The sequence below is a fragment of the Hydra vulgaris genome, chromosome 14 (assembly GCF_038396675.1).
Source record: "Hydra vulgaris chromosome 14, alternate assembly HydraT2T_AEP".
NCBI classification, from domain to species: domain Eukaryota; kingdom Metazoa; phylum Cnidaria; class Hydrozoa; order Anthoathecata; family Hydridae; genus Hydra; species Hydra vulgaris.
Genome location: NC_088933.1, coordinates 14,401,946 through 14,423,620, shown reverse-complemented (window position 1 = coordinate 14,423,620; position 21,675 = coordinate 14,401,946). Strand labels below are relative to the sequence as shown.

At 28.0% G+C, this 21,675-nt stretch overlaps 1 protein-coding gene across 1 annotated transcript in view; it reads left to right on the top strand.

Annotated features, from left to right (window-relative positions):
* The window catches only part of LOC100199860 (delta(3,5)-Delta(2,4)-dienoyl-CoA isomerase, mitochondrial), a 70,332-nt gene extending 50,289 nt beyond the window's left edge, over nucleotides 1-20,043 (top strand). Inside the window, exons 6-8 of the mRNA XM_065818497.1 lie at nucleotides 8,764-8,835; nucleotides 9,385-9,535; nucleotides 19,859-20,043. Coding sequence (XP_065674569.1) covers nucleotides 8,764-8,835; nucleotides 9,385-9,535; nucleotides 19,859-19,966 — 331 coding nt within the window. The 3' untranslated portion in view covers nucleotides 19,967-20,043. The remainder of the gene's footprint in view (nucleotides 1-8,763; nucleotides 8,836-9,384; nucleotides 9,536-19,858) is intronic.
* Nucleotides 20,044-21,675: the final 1,632 nt, after the last annotated feature.

Sequence of the window (21,675 nt, the reverse complement as noted above, 5' to 3'; positions counted from 1 at the left end):
TGAATTAAATTTTTTTGACTTTGTGTATTTCATTTTAGTTACAATGATAATTAAACTTTTGAGAGAAAAAAAAATACTTTTGCGAGGGCTGTAAATTGCTCCCGTAAACCATTTTAGGGAAGTGTGGGCGAGAACGAATAAATAAATTATATATATTATGTTAGTGTATTCAATTTTAGAGTGCTCAATATTCTTAAAGAACAGAGCACTAATAAATTAAATTAGTAAAAACACTAATCTAATTTTTGTCTTCAACAGCTTGTTTCTCCATCAGTAGGTTCATCAGGAAGATGAACCTTTTTATATCAAACTAATATGGAATGTTCAACTACAGATAGGGAGAAGATTTGTTAGCTGACATAAAGTATGTATTTGGTATAAGATATTGATATGTCCCATGATGCCAATTAAGATCTATTTCACTTTTAACTTGACATTATTCACTGGCAGTATAATTGAATTTTTTTTTGCGTTAAAATGCAATCAACTTCTGATGTAGGAACTTCAAAATCTAAAAACCTGATCAGTTAGTCTTTAATAAGTCATGTATACTTATGTATTGATTTTGAAATGCTATTTGTATGTAGTCAATAAAGTATGGTAGTGTGGTAGCTTAAAAGTTGTCTAATTTCTGGCTGTTTTAATACACTGGTGAATTAACCTTGTAATATAAATACAGATTTTTCTTAAATCAATATATTTTTTTACATCTATAATGGTGGAAAAAGCATTTAAAATTGAATTTGCTAAAATATTTTCCTGTCAGATCTAGTGACGTAAATGGTTTTTTAGTTTAAGGGCTTATTTTAAATTTAATTAAAAATACTAGGTGGTTTGACATGTAAACTAATTTCTTAATTAAAAAAATTTAACAGGTATATTTAAAATCCTAATTGTTAACCAAAATTCTGAAGCATACTGAGGATACCCTAAAGATTTCAGGCACAAATCATTAGCCAATATAAAGATATTATGTTTAAAAGTTATTACTAAAATTGATATTTGCCTAAAACACTTTTAAAGATTTTTTTTTCCTTTAAAGGCTCTGTTAATAGCAATTTTTTAGCAAAATAATCTATATTTTGCATATTAACGCTGTCTCCAAATGGCCTAAATCTTTAATTAATGGCTTGTTTAAGAACAACTTCTTTGGTTAACATTTGTTTTCACCAATATTAAATAATGCTTGATGAACCTCCAAAGAATTTGCTGGTTGCTTCTCACATGTTTTAACATGCGATATCATCATTTTATTCCATACAACGTCACAAGTTGTTGTCATAAGCCAAGACAAATCCCTGGGCAATAATATTTGCCGGGCTGTCTTTGCTGCTGAGAAAGCATACAATGAAATGGTTTACGGGACTTTTTTAGCTTGTTTTATTTTATTTTTGGCACCTAAACAAACTCGAGCATCATAACAATATACCACTTGACCCCTTCTCTATGGAGATGCCAACATCCTAACAAAATTAATGGTAGCGTCACTCCATGCATCTTACTTGATACTATGCAGCACTAAAGCATTGTTCTTCATGTCTTTTTTAAACTTAAGACCATCGGTGTTCAAGGAAAAAAACTAGACAAATAAGAGTTTTTAGAGCACTTAGGAATAGTCACAGAAAAAAGATGAGACTTAATTGATTGCCGAGTATCATGATAATGAATATTTGTAGATGGCACAAGAAACACTAGTTCTTTAGATAAGTGTCTAATAAAGTCTTTATAGAAAAATAAGCAACATAACAACAATGTGAAAATGGTTGGAGCTGGTCCAACTATGTTTACAATGTGTTTTTGTACCTTGTCTAAAAGAGAATGGGCATCATTAGAAGATATGCTCCAGATATGGCAACAGTATTTCATACAAGAACGGATTTGAGATTTATAAAGTTAAATAATAGAATCTGGAGTAAGAAAGTGTTGAGCACAACAAAGAGATGCAACTTTATACCATATATCAAATTCATTGCAAATGCTATTTTTGCAATGAATTTGATATACGGTTTCCAAAAAAAATTTGGATTATAAGTTAATCCTAGAAGATGAGTGGTAGAAGACTCATCGAGTACATTACCATTCATAAATATAGGAAGATCTAATTTATTGTGATAACGATTTGCTGAAAAAAATTGGGTTTTACCTGAATTAAAGTTCACCAGCCACTGTGAGCCCCATGCTGTAGCAGAAGTGAGATCTTTTTTAAGCTCAAATGCCCCCACCAAGCAATCAGAGAGTGTTGGCTTCTTATCAAGGCAAGAATAAATTGTATATTATCAGCAAACAATGCCACCTTAGATGTGAGAATATATTCTTAATGTAAATTAAAAGATTAAAGGACCAAGGAATGAACCTTGAGAAACCCTTGAAGTTACAGGATATGTAGAAAAGTGCTGTCCATCGAAGACAACTTTTATACTACAATTGGAAAGGAAAAATTCAATAATTTTAAAGATGTTACCAGATACATCGTAAGAAGTAAGCTTATGGAAAAGACCAGCATGGCAAACTTTATCAAAAGCTTAAGAAATGACAAGTGCGATAGATTAATTTAATTCACGATAAAACCTATCCGTTATTACACTTGTAGAACAAGGAGATTGAAGTCCATAATGATGATCAGAAAGTAAGTTATTAGATTCAAAACGAGAGATAAAGTGTTTGTTAATTAAAATTCAAAAACCTTGTTTATGATATGAAGAAGACTAGTGAGACAATAATTGAGTCAGATCGCTCTTCAGAATTTTCGAAAATAGAGATAACAGATGCTGCTTTCCGGCAAGCTGGAAAACAAGATTCTGATAAGCACTTGTTAAATAGTTTTGAAAGCATAAAAGGCAGCTCTGGAGAGCACTGCATGGCTACAACAGGTATTTTGTCCGGACCACAAGCTGTAGAAAAGTCTAAGCAAGAAATTACTTTAGATACAAAAGCTGGAGTGATACAAATATCAAGCAGTGGATCAACCTATTTGTTGGCTATATCAGGTAGAACGCGACTAGTGGAATTGAGAGATGGTATTGATGAAAAGTTCTTAGTAAACAATTCAACTTTAGTTCTTAGCAAACAATTTCTCCTTTAGGTGAGCTGACAAAATCTGAACCATACAGGAGAGGTGGAATTACAGATTCGCCCTTATTATTGATACATTAAAGGTTCTCCATAAGTCACTAGAGCCTAATTTTTGTGATGAAATACAATATTTCATGACTTAAGATTAGCAGGATTTGGCGTAAAACAAGAACTTTTTACAATGGTTTCAAGCAGTAGTAAACAGACGTTTATTTTCTGGAGAATAGTTTTGCTAATAGATATGGAAGTAATGGTTTCAATTGGAAATTGAAGCAGCACAATGTGTGGAATACCATGGAGAAGAGTGAGCCGTGACTTCGAATTGTCAAGAGAGAATTAAAGATATCATGCCAGCCCGAATCCATGAAGTTATGTAAAAACCACATTTGTCAGCAGGAAGACGAAAGATTTCTACCCAAGGGACTTCATAAAGAAAATCACGGAAAGAGTCCCAGTTAGCTTCAAGGTAGTTGTAAAAGGTACATTGATAGGGAGATTCTGATGATAAAGAAGAATGGGATAATAGTTGATCAGAAGCACCTAATGGTGACTGTGGAGAAACTGAGCACTGACTAGGATCAAAAACAAAACATTACTCGAGTAGAGAAAGTAAATGATTCGGGTTATCAAGAAAATGTGTTAAAAAGTTTACTATTTGTGTTAGAAATTGAGACAAGCAAAAGTTGTGGGCCTTAATGCCTGCAGAGTCACTGACACTAGAGCCAAACCATTCAGTGTGATTAGCGTTAAAGTCACCAACAACTTGGTCAATTTGATCAGAAATAACATCAAAAAATGTGCAGTCTTGAGATAAGGAAAGCGATATAGAACAAAGAGAAAGGCGATAGAGTAAAGTGGTGCGAAACAAAAGCATATAAAAGAATAGCTGGTGGTTTTTGGTACTTTAGTCATACCTAAAAGAATCAATATTACCATTACCAAAAAGAATCAATATCAAAAACACTGATGTATTATGCCCTATACAAATATCTGAGGTGTTTAACAAATATTTTACAAATGCTGGACTTCATCTTGCTAACAAAATTACACCAACCTTGTCACCAACCTATAATTTTTTTTAAATCTAAAACAATAAGATGACACAACATTGCATGATTTTGACTTTATGTTAAAAGAATTTGAAACTGCATTTTTGAATAAATTACCTGGATTTGATGAAATACCCAGTAATATACTTATTGTAAATAAAAAAAGTATTAGTAAACCGTTGTTTTATATAGTAAAACTTTGTTTTGATCAAGGGGTATTTCCTTGTGTACTAAAATTAGCCAAAGTATTTCCAATTTATCAAAAGGATGATCATTCTAACGTTTTCAACTACAGGCCTATATCAGTGCTTTCTGTACTTTCAAAAATATTCTAACCTCTAATTTACAATAGAATCTTTGATGATTTTACTAAAAACAGTTTCTTTTATTCAAAACAGTTTAGATTTCAGAAAAATCTCTCAACTGAACATGCTTGAATTAGTTGATTAAATAAATAATGGCTTTAACAAAAATAAATTTACTTTAGGTATATTTATTGTTCTCTCAAAAGCTTTTGACACTGTTGATCATTGTATTTTGTTAGAAAAGTTGAAACATTATGGTGTAACTAAAAAGGTCTACTATTAGATTAAAAGTTACCTCACTGATAAAAAACAATATGTTCTAAATCAAAAATGCGGAACACTTAAAATCACGTGTGGAGTCTGCAAGGATCGATACTTCGTCCTCTCTTTCTCTTAGTTTATATAAATGACTTAGTTAATGAATTAGTAGTTAAACCCAAGTATGTTCACAAATGACACAAACCTATTTCTTTTTAACAATAGTACCAAACAATTTTATGCAGACTTTTGAATTAAGTTTAAGTTTCATTTTATTTTATCTTAAGTTAATGAAAATTAAATTAAGATAATTGACTGGTTATGGCAAATAAACTCTCATTAAACGTTTAAAAAACAATGTATACCTTACTTCATGAAAAAATGCAAGAAGAAAATTTTCCCCCTAAATTACCAGCCCTATTTTTAAATAACATACAAATAAAAAAGCAAGACTATATAAAGTTTTTAGGAGTATTTGTTGACAATAATTTATCTTGGCTTCCCCATATTCAATACTTACAATCAAAAGTTGGTCAGATGTACCAAGTTTTTCCATATGTAAATACAGTTTGCCTAAAGTTAATATATTTTACTTTAATTCATTGTTTCATTAACTATGCTAATATAACATGGGTTATTACACAACCAACAAAGCTTTAAAAAAATACTTAGTTTGCAAAAACATGCGTGTAGAATTATTTACAGGAAAAAAAGAGGGGAGCATACCAAACCCTTAATGAGAAATATGAAAGTGATGGATGTAGATGAAATATATTTTTATCAACACCTAATTTTCATGTATAATTATAATAATAATCTAACTCTGGCTAATTTCATTTGTAGATTTGAGAAAAATGCAAACGAAAAGTATTTCTTAAGAAAAAATCAATCAAATTCTTTTAAACTGCCAGGGAAATTAAATAAATATACAAAATATTCAATAGCATATCGTGGACCTAAGTAATGGAATTCTTTTCAAAAAACCAATGCAAATATGGTAAAATCATTAAACTCATTTAAGTTCCAAGCAAAAAAATACATTTTTAATTTTGCGGAATAATAATTCCAAAACCCTTTTGTAAATTTATTTGAATGAATTTTACTTATTATTCTTAGTAGTTACTAATGATATATGTGTCTTTTAATGAAATTTTTTTAAATCTTTGTAGATATGTTTGAATATATTTCTAAATCTTTGAATACCTAAATTTGAAATATAGTTATTGCAAAATATCATTGTAGTTGTTAAAATAATTGACTGACTGACTAATCTGACTTTAGTTTATTTTATATTTTTTTATTTTATTACTTTTATTATATTAAGGGGCTTTATGAAAAGATTGAGGTGATATTACATCATCCATATCTTCTTTGAGTCCCCGTCTGACTGCCACTCTAAGAGCTACCATAGAGTTCAAGAAACCTGACTACCAGCCGGCCTCAGAACCATAAAACTGAGTTTTAGAGCTGCATTAAGAGATAATAGAATAAGTTTGCTTGTCATAAAAATAGAAATACAAGTATGACCCATGCATTGAGTCAAGAAGATCCAACATTTAACATCCTAAACTGGAAGCAAGGTATTATAAATATATCTGCGTCAGCCTAATAGATAAAGAAGAAATGCGAGGCTGGTCAACAGATAGAAGCTGCTTACCCCTTAAGTCTTTGCCTAGGAGGCCTTCTACAAGAATAGCTGGATGCGTTTAACATTGCCCAAGATGAGTATTTTTATTGAGACATGATAAAAATCTCTACCCTTTACTCAACCAAGATCCCCAAGGCAGAGTGTTTTAAGTCGGAGTTGGCTTCTCCTAGTCTTTGCCTAAAAAAGTGTATCCTACACGGCAGCAGGATATGAAGCAGGTTGTACTGGGTTACATGTTACCAGTAGCAGGATAATCTGACCTGACTTTAACGCTTTCACTTCTGCTCTAATTACAAACTTTCAATTAAGTCATAGATTTAATTGAAAGTTTATGTGAAATGAATGGATTTTACACCTTTTATGTTTTTTTGTTATATCGCATATACAATAATTATTTGTTTTCAATATTGTATTGAACATTTTTTGTCTATAACAGTTTTACACTTTTTAATACTTGAAATTGTCTGTGTATAAACAAAACCAGTTGATTTTAAAACTCAGGAAAAATGTGTGTGCATGCTTGTGTGTTAGAAAGTAGAATTCTATACAAGTGATGAGAATTGTTAACTAATTTATAATGCTGTTGAATCAATTTATAGTGAAATAGGCAAAAGATTTTATAAATTAATAAAAGATCTTTTTACTTTGTATTCAAAAAAAAAATCAACCTAAAGAGTAAAACTATTACTGCGATACGATGAATATACTGATAAACAGAGTAAACAGGATTTTTTGTATAGAAATATTACTTGGAGTATGACGACCATGCCCAAGTTTAATCTTATTATTATTATTATTATTAATATTATTATTGTTATTATTATTATTATTATCAAACTCTAATTATAAAACTTAAATGCAATAATTACAATGAAACAATAAAGTTTGTTTATTTAATTTACGAAGAACATATTAAAATTAAGAAAAGAAAAAATATTCATTCACTAGATTATACAAAACCTTTTTATTCGAGTATTATTCTAGAAACATTTCACGTAAAAAGTCTCGATGTAGAAACACTACATTTTTGTAAACAATCTATACCAGTGACGATAAAGAGGATAAATCACTCAGTCCTATATTACTTGGCATGTGTGAAATAATTGTTTTTTCGAAATTTTAATAGAAGCAACTTTTAATTTTATATAAAGAATGTTTAGTCAATGGATTTATCAATAAAGCAGATAATTTGTCATTATTTGTTTCTTTTTTGAAAGTTTGTATAGAAATTTTACATTTTTGCATAGTATGTGTTTCTATACCATACGTTTATTAGAAATCGCTATAACAAAACCCTCATGAGATGTATTGACAATATAACATCATAGCATTAAAGAAGACACAAAAATATTTCGGAAAAATTGTTTCACAAAATAAAACATTTGTAATGTATTTTGCAAAAATGTGTAAACATTTGCATCAACTTAAAACGGAGTAATTTTTGCAACAAAACATTTTATAGTCAAAATAGTTACAAAAACTCAGTAGAAAAGTACCAAATATTTTTTCTCTTTTTTCAAAAACAGCGGGTTTTTGTGTAAGTGAAAAATAAATAAATTACTTTCCTAGTTTTTTAAGATTAGTTTTAGTCACATACCTAAATAAAAATTAAACTGATTCATAGCAAATTTAAACTTGATAATGACAAATATAGAAACATGACACAAAATCACATTTTATGCGCTATCTTAAAAAAACTATTATATTTTTAATTTATTTTGATGCTAAGAATGTAATCTAAAAAATTTCTGAACTATTGATGCAAAAACTAAAACATTATCGTCAACCGTTGTGAAAACTGAATCTTCTGTAAAAATGTAGAGTTTCTTTACAGAAATTTGTCTAATGATGATGATGATGATGATGATGATGATGATGATGATGATGATGATGATGATGATGATGATCATGGTGATCATGATAATGATGATGATGATGATTTATCTAATGGGGTTTGATAAATCTCTGTCAAAAAAGCATAGTATTTTCAACATCTTGCATTAATGGCATCAACACATTATGCGGTAGTGGTGTAGTGGTAAGAGCGCTCGCTTTGTAAGCGAGAGGTTTGGAGTTCGACTCCCACCACGTCCCTGGAAGTACCGCGCTCAACTTAGTTTCTCCGCGCAGTGGCCTTGCTCGGCAAGGTTCGTGTTTCGGAGTTAAAGGGTTGAGAGAGGGTTGCACCACAATTAACAACTAAAAAAAAATAATAATAATAAAACACACACACACACACACACACAAAAAAAAAAAAAAAAAAAAAATGAGTAGCCTCCTCGACTGTAGTGGCCCCCCTCGGGCCTTGGGGAGGTGAATAATCTTAAAAAAAAAAAAAAAAAAAAAAAACTAAAACTAAATAATTTTTATTCAAATTTGTCTTAAATTTTTTGTATTTTTAAAATATATAGTGTAAAATTTTTTCTTTTAGTTTAGTACGTGAGTTGGCATTCACTGCAAGAAAAATGTTTGCTGATGAAGCGCTTTCTTGCGGTTTAGTGAGGTAATAACCTTTTTTTAACAATTTTTGAAATTTTTTGAAAGTTTTTTTAAAGAAATTTGAAAAAATGTTTGATGAATAAAATAAAATTTTATTAATAATTCAGGGACTAGAGCACATACAAAAAAAAAAAAGTTTAATTAAAAGATTAACCTTTGCCAGATTTCTGCTAGCACAGTATTAAACTTGTTTCTCCCCTAGACAATTTTTGTTTGCGAGCATTTTTGTTTCAGACTTAAACGTTTAAGAGAGAGTTGTAATAACAGTTTAAAAAAAAATGATGTCTACCTTTTTGACTGTAGTGGATCCCTCTGCTTTGGATAATAATAAAAATAATAATAAAAATAATAATAATAAAAGTTCAAAATTAAATGTAATTAAAACTTTTAAAGCTTTGAAAGTTTTAAATAGAATAAGTTCTAACGGTTTTGATAATAAAGATGACCTTAATGAAGAAATTCGTTTTTATGTCTTTGTTTTTATATTTATTTAATGTTTAATATATTTTTTTAAATTAGAATTAAATTTTTTTATTAAAGTTTTGTGTTTTAGTCGTTTGTATGATGACAAAGAAACAATGCTGCTCCATGCAACTGAATTAGCAATTGAAATTGCTTCTAAAAGTCCTGTTGCTGTAGCAACAACTAAACATCAATTAAACTATGCAAGAGATCATACCGTTGAAGAAGGCTTAGATTATATTGTAAGTGATGGTTAGAAAATTTATCCTTATAAATTATCCCTACCCATTAAAAAATTTGTTTTTTCGTTCTTTAAAATTTAAGCCAAAAAAGGCTAAAAATTGTTGAAAAAACATGTTTTTAAAAGTTTATTCTTTCCTCATTAAAATGAGCCATCAAAATGAAAAATTTGAACAAATTTTAAACTTTTTTTATAATTTTTGAAATAAATTGCAATGTTGTAATAGTTTTAATATTTAAATTTTTTTAAGTTTTGTTTATGGATTTTTTTCTTTTTTTTTTTTGTATTTTTTTTCTACAATACTAAATGATGGCACTAATATAAGTTTGAGCTGGGAGAAGAGGGGGTAATTACAAAGATGCCATTCTGTACAATTTCAAATTTCAAATATTCTTCATGTATTAGAAATATCTTTAACTCAAAATATTATATTGTTTATTTTAAAGTTGGATTCATTTTGAATCATGAATTTTTTTTCTCAATTACTATCTTATTGTTTATAAAAATTATAAGCAAAAAATATGTTTTTATATATAAATATATCTAAAAGTATATATAAATGATTTTTACCATAAATTTTCATGGCTAGAAGTGTGATGGTTATAAATATTTTTTGGATTAGTAATTAGCAAAATCATATTTAGAAAAATTAAAAAAATTATGGAATGATATATTTGAATAGCAAAAAAGAATCCTGGGTTTGTGTTAATTGTAGCAACAATTCAGTTAAAACATAAAAAAGAAAGAAAAAAGCATATTGTGAGAGAAAAAAATTTTGTGCAAAATTTGAAAGTCTCTACTTTAAGCTCTAACTAGTGTACTTCATGAGAAAAACTTAAACACAGTAATGACATTGATAGTATTTGTATTAAAGATAAAGAAATGCAACCTTATGAGAATGCTACAGATTCAAGCTTCTAAAATATTTAAAGTATCTAAAATATCTAAAATATCTAAAATCTAAAATATCTAATATATCTAAAATCTAAAAAAAAAATCTAAAATCTAAAATATCTAAAGTATCTAAAATATTTACAATGTGAAATAAAAACTAAAAAACAAGTATAGCTAAGACAACATTCAACAAATTTACAAGATTTTGGACCTTGTTTAAAAGAGAGAGGGCCTTATTTGAAAAACCGGTCCAAATATGTCAAGTATTCTATACAAGTATAAATACGATGCCAGATGAACATGGCACTGTAAATCATCAAAATACTCTTATTAAAGTTTTTTTTTTATTTTAATAAGATCTTTTTTTTTTTATGGATTCTGATTTTTATCAATTTCTTATATGGAGTGATTATAACATAAGTTACCAGTAATTTTTGGTATGAAGTTGCTGTTGGAATTTATAAGAAAATAAGAGTTAACTCAAACATAAAAAAAAGTTAACTAGTAGCTTATTTTAAAAAATCAACATAAATAAACCGATTTAAAAGCGCCATTTTTTGGAAAATTATAAAGAAATGCGACATTAAAAATAAGTAAATGCAAAGAAAACTTAAACTTTCGAGCCGAAGTTTATTATTCTTTCTGCATTAAGTTAAAGTTTTAATGCTAAAAAAGATGAATGTTTTTTGTTTTGTTTAATTAGAAACAAAAGTAAAAAAAAAAAAAGTTTTTTTTTCTTAACTATTCATCTAGACCCAAAAAAAAGTTGGAACATTTAAAACTGTTTTTTTTATTTATTTATATAAGTTATTTATATAAGTTCATCTGATTATTTAGCTTTTATGTAAAATAAACCTTAACTTTAAATTAAAAAAAAGTATAAAGTGTTTGACAAAATGAAAATCTAAAGACTGAAATCACACAACCTTCTTTAGCTACATAAGGCATACAATGCACACAATCAATTTACTTCTGATGCACTCAATGATTTTACTTCTGATCATGTTAGCCTAGTTGCTAAAGGTATTTATGAAAAAACTAATTCCTGCTCTATTAGAAAGAACATCAATTTTACATTTTCTGAAATTACAGTTAGTTAGGAGTAGCTTTTGACAGCTTTCTTTTTTCAAAGTGGATAAACGATTTGCTTATAAAAATGGGTTTTGTATTGAGTTACAGCATAGTTGGTTTAATTAGTCATATTTACCATTTTAATAAATGTATACTTTGCTATGAAGGTACAGCATTTATTCTGTTTGTTAGGGACAACACAGCCTATGATTTAGAGGCAATATGTGCTATAAACACGCATTAGTCTGCATACTAATTAGAAAATAGAAACTTTTTTGGTTACACAAAAAAGAAAAGATTATCAAAGAAAAAAAGAGATAATTGGTCTAATATAAACTTTGATAACCATGTTGAAATTAAACCATGCCAGATGTTTCAGGTTGATCTTAAAAAAGATTTGAAAAATTTACAAAAGACTTTACATAAATATAGTATTAAGATTAAAAATATTAATACTATTTATTTGTATTTTTAAAATTCAAAGAAAACTGGTATAGGTAATTTTTAAAATTTTGAAGACCAAAAAATGTTAACGTTTTATTGTTAAGGTTGTTTTACATTTGATTTTATTGGGGTTTTTTTGCCAAGATTTATTTATATACTTAAGAACATATTTTTTTAAACAGCTATTTGTTGCTATATGATCATGTTGTATTTCTTTAAATTAAGTTAAGCTGCCGAGATGAAGTTTATAATGTCCTGCTTATATCAAAAGTATCTACTATTTCAACAATCAACTAGTTTCAATCTTTATCTTGATTGTTAGACTTTATTGCAAGATAGTCAGAAAAATAATCATCTAACATCTAACATGTAAGACCTTTTATAAGTTTTAACATATAGCTACTAAAGCCTTAGAAATAATGGCGTCAGAGGAAGTGAGTTTTTTTTAATACAATTGGTTGATTTTTAATACGATTGGTGGGTTAACTATTAAAATTTCTTGGTGCTATTGGTGCATTTACAAAAGCAAAATGATTATGAGCTTGAAAATTCTTCAGATTGATTATGAAATTCTTTAGGCTCCTATAACAGTTATATGTATGTTTTCCAGAATTATTAAATGTTTTCATGGCTGTATATGATATATAATAAGATAAATAGTATACAAAAATGTTATTATTTAAGTTGCATAAACTTTGAATTTGTCTGATCATCTGTCTGAATCAAGATCATCTAATTATCTGCCTGCTGAAATAATGTTAGCAATAATTTTTTTAGGCTTGCCTAGCAGGTAGCAAAGGCAATCAACTTTGTGCAAGGAAAATCCATTGTGGTTCTGAAGGTTTTTAGAAGATCAAAGTGTGGTTCGATACTGATTGTCCATTTTGGTAAATGAGGGTGTATAATGTAACATGTTTAACGAGCAACAATAAGTACATGCTTTAAAAGTAGCAGGGATGCGGAGTCCCAAAAGGACTCCAGCTTTATATCTTTACTTTTTCCAAGTCTGTAGTGTCCAGAAGCTCTAAACATGTTTGTTGACTTATTATCTGCTATAATAAAAAAAATTCATTAGATTTAATGACTTGAAACTTATTGTTTTTAATAAAACGGGCTTAAAAACGATTTTCCAATAACCTAAAAGTCTTAATTTTTTTTCTATTAGTAGTACATTAACTTATTTATATTTTCAGAGCTCCTGGATACCAAAAACTAGAATAAAGTAATCTTTTTGTGAATTTCAAATCCGGAGTCCACATTTGTTTGCAAAATTTTAGATAATAATGACATATAATAGATCACGACTTGGAGATAATCCACTGCAAAAGGTGGTAGCTCTCCCTACAATTGTGTTTCTCTCTTATAAAAGACAGGTCAAGGAAGAAATCCAAAGAATGTTGATTACCAGCAAATTAGACAATAATAGTATTTGTCCTGCCAACAAAAAAAAACATCAGTAACAGGAAATGTTCAATGTTTTATATGCAAATCAAGGTTTTACGTTGTTTTCTATTCCGAAATTCTTATTCCTATTCTAAAAGAAGATAAAGTATCATGCAAAACTACAGTTTCAAAGTTTTCTCTCCTTTTAACTAAGAAAAACTTCTTATGTTTTGCCTTGTTATGTCTGCCTAACCAACTTCGAAATAACTTTGTCTAAATTAGGAACATTGAGGCTGAACTCTCTAGAATCTAATGTTACTGATATCAAAACTCAGCTCAATGAAATAAAACAACTGTTAAAAAAAAGCTCAAGTGATACTAAATCAGAAAAAGATAATTTATGGTTTAACAAGGAAAGATTAAATACAGTTTAAACTCCAATGCCCGATTCCTTCTTAGCTATTTTCATAAAATAACATAAATAAATAAAAATAACCCTTTTTGATATTAGGTATAATTGAAAGTACATTCATGAATAATAATATTCAACTGAAAAATGTATAGGGTAGTGCCAGGCTAATCAGAAGAAAAACATTGTTTTAATCTTTGTAAATTTTTTTCTCTTTTACAATAACTTTTTTTTTTATATGTCATAGGTCAAATATTTACATTTTGTACAATAATTTTACAATAAATACATTTGCATATGTCAAATATTTACATTACATTACAATCATCTACATTTATATGTCATATTAATAAATGTTTCAAGCATTTTTAAACAAAGACACATTGTATTTGGTTAGTATTATAATGTAAATCATACTTATCATAAACTCTTTTAATTATTTCAAAAAAATTTGTTCCGTTTTTATTTGATTCAGCTCTTGAAATAGTTAAAACTTCTGGAGTTCTTATTGATACTCAAGAAACCCATTTTTTTTCCAAGCCTAGTTAGAAGTTGTCACTTGGCCTGTTACTATCTCAGGAAAGTACTCTTCCTTCACAACTGTTCGAAAATTGGGTGACAATTGCTTTCATGTCTTTTAGTGGCCAACCAAAATTTAATGCATATTCTAATTAGGATACAATATATTCCTCTTCCCTAAAAGATAAGGCTGTTGGATGCCCTTTACTAAGTTTTGTCTTCTTTCCAGATACGTGGTCATAGAGGATAGTGACAATAATGTTATACATTTATGTAGCCACACGTATTGAAGCACCTGCTTGAATTTCTGCTATGGCTATCAATATCTTCTGAAATGAGGCAGATGTTTCGTTTTTTTTCTTATAACGATGAACCATTATGAAAACTGAAAAAATTCAGAAAAAAAATCATGTAAAATATGTATTTAAACATAATCAGTCACTCTCAAAAAGTTTTCAAAGTTTAGCAATACTTTTTGAAAATCATTGTGTTTTTGAAAGTATAAATATCATATATTGTGATTCCATGATTATACTTTATATAGAACAAGTTTAATTAGAATTTGAAACTTAGTTTTTGAATAATACATAAATAGGTAAGAAAAAATAAACTGTTTGGATTAGCCCCGTGTTCAGATTAACCCTGCACTACCCTATCATAACAAATCCGGCGATTTTGTCTCCTATTATAAAAAATAAACCATTAATGTTAAAAGTCTTAATGAAAATAAGTAAAATATTACAAGAAGGTTTTCAATGTTATAAAATTATGTCATGTTCTGCAGGATTAACTTGCAGAACATATGATGAACTCAATGTTATGTGTTGTTTTAACTGTCAATGCTTTGGACATTATGCAAATGAAGGCAAGAAACAAGATCCAATATGTGCTAAATTTAGTGGAAAAAAATTGAACTGATCAATAGATAAAAAATGTGTTAATTGTGTTTTAGATGAACAAAATAATAATTTTCACTGTGCATTTGATATTAAATATCCTTCACTTGAGAAAGAAAAAATACTTTAAAAGAAAAACTTGAAATTAATCGTTTAAGTGCTAAGGATTATAGAACTTACATAAATAATATTCTCATATGGATTTATTGCCTAGTCATGGATGACTGAAAACAATAATACAACAGCAATGATAAAAAATTATAAATATGTTTTGGACAACAAAGTAAAGAAAAGAAAGAGATGAAAGAAAAGGTGGCAGGGTAGGAATTATGTTAAGACAATCAATTGAGTACAAACAACACTAAATAAACAGTTTCATTTCTTTGAACATGTATGTGTTAAAATTACTGTAGCCAAGCGATCACTAATTTTGATTTGCATTTATAGACTAATATGTCTTACTCACACAACATTTGTGGATGAATTCATGGATTTATTTGGTTTAATAGTATCAACAGGTTGCACATGCATTAAAACTGGTAATATACAGTATACAAAAAAAATAATTGTGCACTTAAAATAAAAAACATTAAAAAATATTTTATGTTAATGACAAAAAAATTTCTACAACAGGTAAAGTTTCAACTAAAATTAAATATCTAAATATACATTAAAATATTATTAACAAAATATTAACAAGATTTTAGAAAAAAGTCTAAGTTTTCTTTTGTACGATAGAAATTTAAAAAGTTAATTAAAAAGGTACGACAAAAAAAATAATTATACAGTTCAAAAATAATGTCAAATTCATAGAAATTAGTATAGAGTGGGGTCTCTTTTAGTCTTGATGACCTCAGCTAGATAATTTAGCTTTAAGTTGACCAAATTTTGGGTCTCTTCTGTTGTTGTATTACCACATACCTCATTACAGCTTCTTTCAATTCATCTAAATGCTTTGTTGCCAATTTTTCTGTCCAAAATATACCACAAATTTTCTATAGGATTCAAGTCTGAACTTTGAGATTGAATGCCATTTCAAAACATTAGTGTTATTTGTATCAAAGGAGACCTTTGTTTTCTTACTGTGATGTTTTGGATTGTTATCGCACTAGATTATGAAATCGTTTTTTATTCTCAATTTTTTAATTGACGGTTGCAAGTTAGCTTTGAGAATTTCACAAAACATTTAAACATCCGTTTTGTCATCAATAAATGTCAGTTTCCAACAATAAAATAACTCAATTTATAAGCTTCTTTTTTTCACCACACTTTCTGGACACCATCCAATGAGACAAGGTTGTATTTTGGTAAAAAGAATTCCTGTTTCTTTTTTGATCAGATGGTAGGATTTTCCTAGATTTTTTAAATCAACTGAGAGGTTTTGTTAATGGAAAGACAAATGTTGCTTTCTTGATGCCATTTTGCTGAAACACTATATTTTATTTCATTTCTAGGAAAAAAATGTATCAAATCTATTTTCAATTTTACTTGTTTGATGGTTCAATTCCCTCATATGCAGAAAGGTTCAATTTCGATCCACACCATGACTCTGGTAGTACCGCACTCAACTTGTTTCTCTGCGCAGCAACCTTGTTCGTCAAGGTTCATGTTTCAGAGTTATTGAGTTGAGAGAAGGTTGTAAACATAATTAAAGTAGCCTCTTCGAGTATAGTGGCCTTCATGGTATTAGGAAGGTGAATTATCATTAAAAAAAAATATTGTGTAATGTAAAAATGGTTTCATATACTTTAACAGGCAACTCATTTTTTTGATGCATTTTTTTAATAAAAATTTTTTTCTTTAAGTGTACAATTTTTATATTATATTACGTATTGTAGAGTAGGATTAGTATTGTGTACAATTTTTGTATTGTTTTGTATTGTAAATGTGTTAATTTTTTTTTGCATATTGTATATATACACTTAGATACTAAAGAACAATAACAACAAAAAACAAAACAACAAAAGCTTTAAAGAAATACTAAATGTACTAAATCTTACACATCTAAATCTTACACAACTCAAAGAACCAACTGATAAAATGGGGCACATACTAGATCTAGTAATTAATAAGCCAGATGAAATATCAGTTATTGTGCTAGCTGTGACAGATTTGGAATTTTCTCATTGATTTTAAAGTAGAACAAGAAATAGGAAAAAAGTATGCCATACTATTACATGAATTTGAAAACAGGAATTTAAAAGCAGTAGACATAGTTTCCTTTAACAATGAAATATTATTAAATAAATCAGAAATATCATCAACTTGAAATCTGAAAGATAAAATAACAATATATAATCAAGTAATGAAAGAAATTGTGCAAAAACATGCCCTTTTGAAAACTAAAATATTCAAAGTAGTGAACACTGCTCCTTGGTTTTACAGAGAATAAATGCTTAGGCCAAAACTGAGAAAAGCAGAAAAAGTTAAAGAGAACAAAAAATGAAAGTGACAAAAAAGAATATATATTCCTCAAGAAAAAACAATAATTATTGCACATATATAAAAAAGAACTTATTTTTTGAGCCTATTAAATAAAAACATTTCAAGTAAAAATCTATTCTCAATGATAAACAAGCTACTAGATAAAACTCAAGAATATATACTACCATCCAGCACTACCATCAGCTGATTCAGACAAAAAACTAGCTAACAGCCTAAATAATTATTTTACTGAAAAAATCAGAAAATTCAGATCTAATTTTCAAATATCCCAAACAAAGAAAAGCACATCATATTACATTGGTCAGTTTTTAAGAAATTTGGATCCAACGATATACAAAGAAATTTACAAAATCACCATGTCATTTGGTTTAAAATGTTCTCCTTGTGATCTGATTCCAGCGTATCAACTAAGGAATAATTTACAAACATTTATACATATATGGATTTAAATAGTAAACCTATCGCTAGAATTGATAATAAGTTATTTAGACCCTGCCACAGATACTGAAAACTTCAAAAATTATAGAACAACCACCTAGGCACATAACAACAGACAATCTTTATATATAATATCAATATGGATAGAAAAAACATCATTCTACTGAAACATTTTAACTTACTAGCTTACCAATAATATGTTTGAACTCTATTGATAAACATACACCTTCAATACTAATGTTGCTTGATCTAAGTGCTACATTTGACACTATTGATCAGCAAAAACTACTTGGGCTATTAACTAGTGAAAAAGGTATAATTGACTCAGCTCAAAAGTGGTTTGAATCATTTTTAGTTAATTGTACCCCAAAAGTTAAAATTGGTAATTCATATTCCATGAACCAAAATGTAAAGTATGGAGCACCACAAGGTAGAGTCCTGAGTCAATAACTCTTTAATATCTATATGAGACCACTATACAAATATGAGACTACAAATATCTGACCATAATCAATGTTAAAACTTTTGGATACTCTGATGATCATTAAACTCAAAAAGCATTCTTTCCATTATCTCAATATAATGCAAAAAATTGGTGAGTAAATCATTCTTATGCATTAACCAATTAAAAACTTTTCGAAAACATAATAGAAGTTATGGCATCAACTAACAATTAAAAAGATATTATTATTAAAGGTACTTTTGTTAACAAGAAATGTATTAAATTTGTTGACTCTGCAATAAGTTAAAGTGTAATACTCAACAATGAGTTAGTTTTAAAAATACAATTAAATAATATTGTTAAAAATTATTACAATGTAGTAAATAAAATATCCAAATAAAACAATTTTTTATCACACAAAGATTTGTGCACCATAGTATGTTCACTAATATTTTCACAGCTAGATTATTGCAACTCTAGTCTGGAATTGAAAAGACACTATTAAAAAAACCGCAGTCTGTTCAAAATTGTGCAGCAAGACTAGTATGTAAAACCAGAAAAGACAATTAAGTAAATGACTAGGAGTTTAACATTTTGCATTGGCTGAAAATGAGAGAAAGAATCTATTTCAAGGTCCTTTTTATAATGCACAAATAATTATCCAAGGAGCACCAGTGTTATTATGCAATTTAATTCCTTTCTAAACTTCAGAAAGAACACTAAAATTAAAAGAAACAAAATGCAGTAATTGTTTTGTTAATTAAGCATTCTCCCACTATGGTTCTAAACTTTAGAATATACTTCTAAATATCATCAGTGATAAAAAATAACTATTTATAAGAAAAAAATAAAATCATATTATGTAAATGAAGAAATATTCCACTAATAAAAGTTTAAAATTTTAATAATATAATAATTTGTTGCGCAGCTGAACAAGTGTTTTGCCAACATCAATTATTCTGGCAAAACACAATTACTGTGGGTAAACCTATGTATTTATTTATTTTTAATGCATGTATAATGTAGCATATCTGCTCTAAGATAATGGATTAATAATGTAACATATCTGCTCTGAGATAATAGATTATTAATGATTTTTTTGTTTCTGTAAAAATTACCTAGCATTTCTTGAAAGTGTATTATATTTTAAGAAATTTTTTTAAGGAATATAGTTTTTATAGCTCCTTGTCACAACTATTTTTCCTAAATTAAGAAAAACCATATTTCCCTTAAACGAGGAAAGAATAAACTTTCTATAGATTATAATACTTTCAATAATTCTATTAGTTAAGTTTTTATGACTTTTTTTCTGATACTAAATTTTACTGGACTATTAATTTGCAGTATCTTTAGAGAGAAAAAGTTTATAAAATTTGTTTTTAGCTCTCCTGGAACATGGGACTATTGCAAACAAAAGATCTTATAGTTGCTGGAAAGGCATCCATGGAAAAGTCACTTCCTGTATTTGAAAATATGCATTCAAAACTTTAATATTTAAAGTTTATTTTAAATGTTTAGTTTTAAAATAGTGTTTTTATTCAAAATTTTCAAATAAATATTTCAACGATTTTTTGTATTCTTTTATATTTGTATATAATTGTAAATTAAAATCAATTGCAAGTTGAAGAAAAACTTACAATGTTTAAATTAAGCTTTTTTTTTAATTTTTAAAATAATTTTCTAACTCAAACTCTGTAATGCAATAAATATGCTATAGTAGATAATGATATAGAGGATGATCTTGAAGATAATTCTCACTCAGGGAACCCTAAAACCATGTATACAGCTGAGAATGTTAAACGTGTGCAAGTCATTATTGAAGAAAATTATCATGTATAGTTGAAGCCATGACATCAATTAATTGTTTTACAATCAACAAAGTTATTCACAATCTTAAAAAATCACATCTTAAAAAAGAAAACCAATCAAAATCGCAAGAATAGAGTTGAGGAATGTAAGGAAAATTTAGCTCTTTTCAAAAACACCCCATAGAAACTATGTGATATTATTGCAGGGAATGAATCATGGTTTTATTTGAGACAAGTTGGACACAAGTCGGCAAATGCTAGTTGGGTTGGCAAAGGTCCAATAGCTATTGTAAGATGTGATAGATTTCAGCCAAAAAACATGTTCTCATCTTCTTCAAAACATTGTTCATTTGGGTTATGTTAAAAAGGAAGACATAATTACTGTGTCAATGCCAACTAATATGTCAATATTATTTAAGAAATTGTTTGAAACCTCTTATGCGAAATAAATGAGCAAAGATCTAAAACAGGCCCTCAAAAATTTAAATTTCTCCATGATAAGGCTTGACCCCATGTAACTGTCTCAAATTATCTTAACCAAGCTGGAATCACAATAGTTTGCCACCTGCCATACTCACCAGACTTATTTCACTGGCATATTCACCAGACTTATTTCACTGTCATACTCACCAGACTTAGATCCAATTATTGGCTATTCAACTTAATAAAAAAAATCTTGATGATAATGCTGACATTGAAAGTCAAAATAACCGCATAACGAAGCTTCTTCAAAGTATACCTAAAGAAGAGTATAAAAAAAGGTTTGACAAATGGGTTGAAAGGGATAGAAATTTATTTAGAAAATGATGGAAAGTATTTTGAATATTTAGTTAAACAAAATTTCAAAAAAACACTTTTTTTTTTTTTTTTTATAGGGGAATTCTACAAACTTTCCTAACAACCTATGTACATTGCGCACATTTTACAAATCACATACTATTGTTATTATTTGTATTAGGTTGTTATTTGCATTGCATACATTGTTATTATCATTTTTATATAATAATAATAATTTTTATGGTTATTGCTATTGAAGGTAACCACAATAAATTAGCCTCCTCAACTGTAGTGACTCACTTAGCCCTGTGGAGGTGTATAACATTTGGTTTATTTACTTATGATTAGTTTTAAACTATTAGTAAATCTAAGTGAAAGATTGTTTAAGTTTGTTTATCATAACATAATGAGGAATTAATTATTTTTAGATGAACCAATTATTTTTTTTCATGTCTGAAGCTGATTATTAAAATAAATATTTCTATATGTTGAATGAAGTAAATTAAAATGGGAATTGGAGTAAAACTAATATGATGTATCAGCTTTGACTACATACTTTCACTTTTTTTTATTTCTATTTTCATACTACATATCTATATAAATTATTAAATCTTA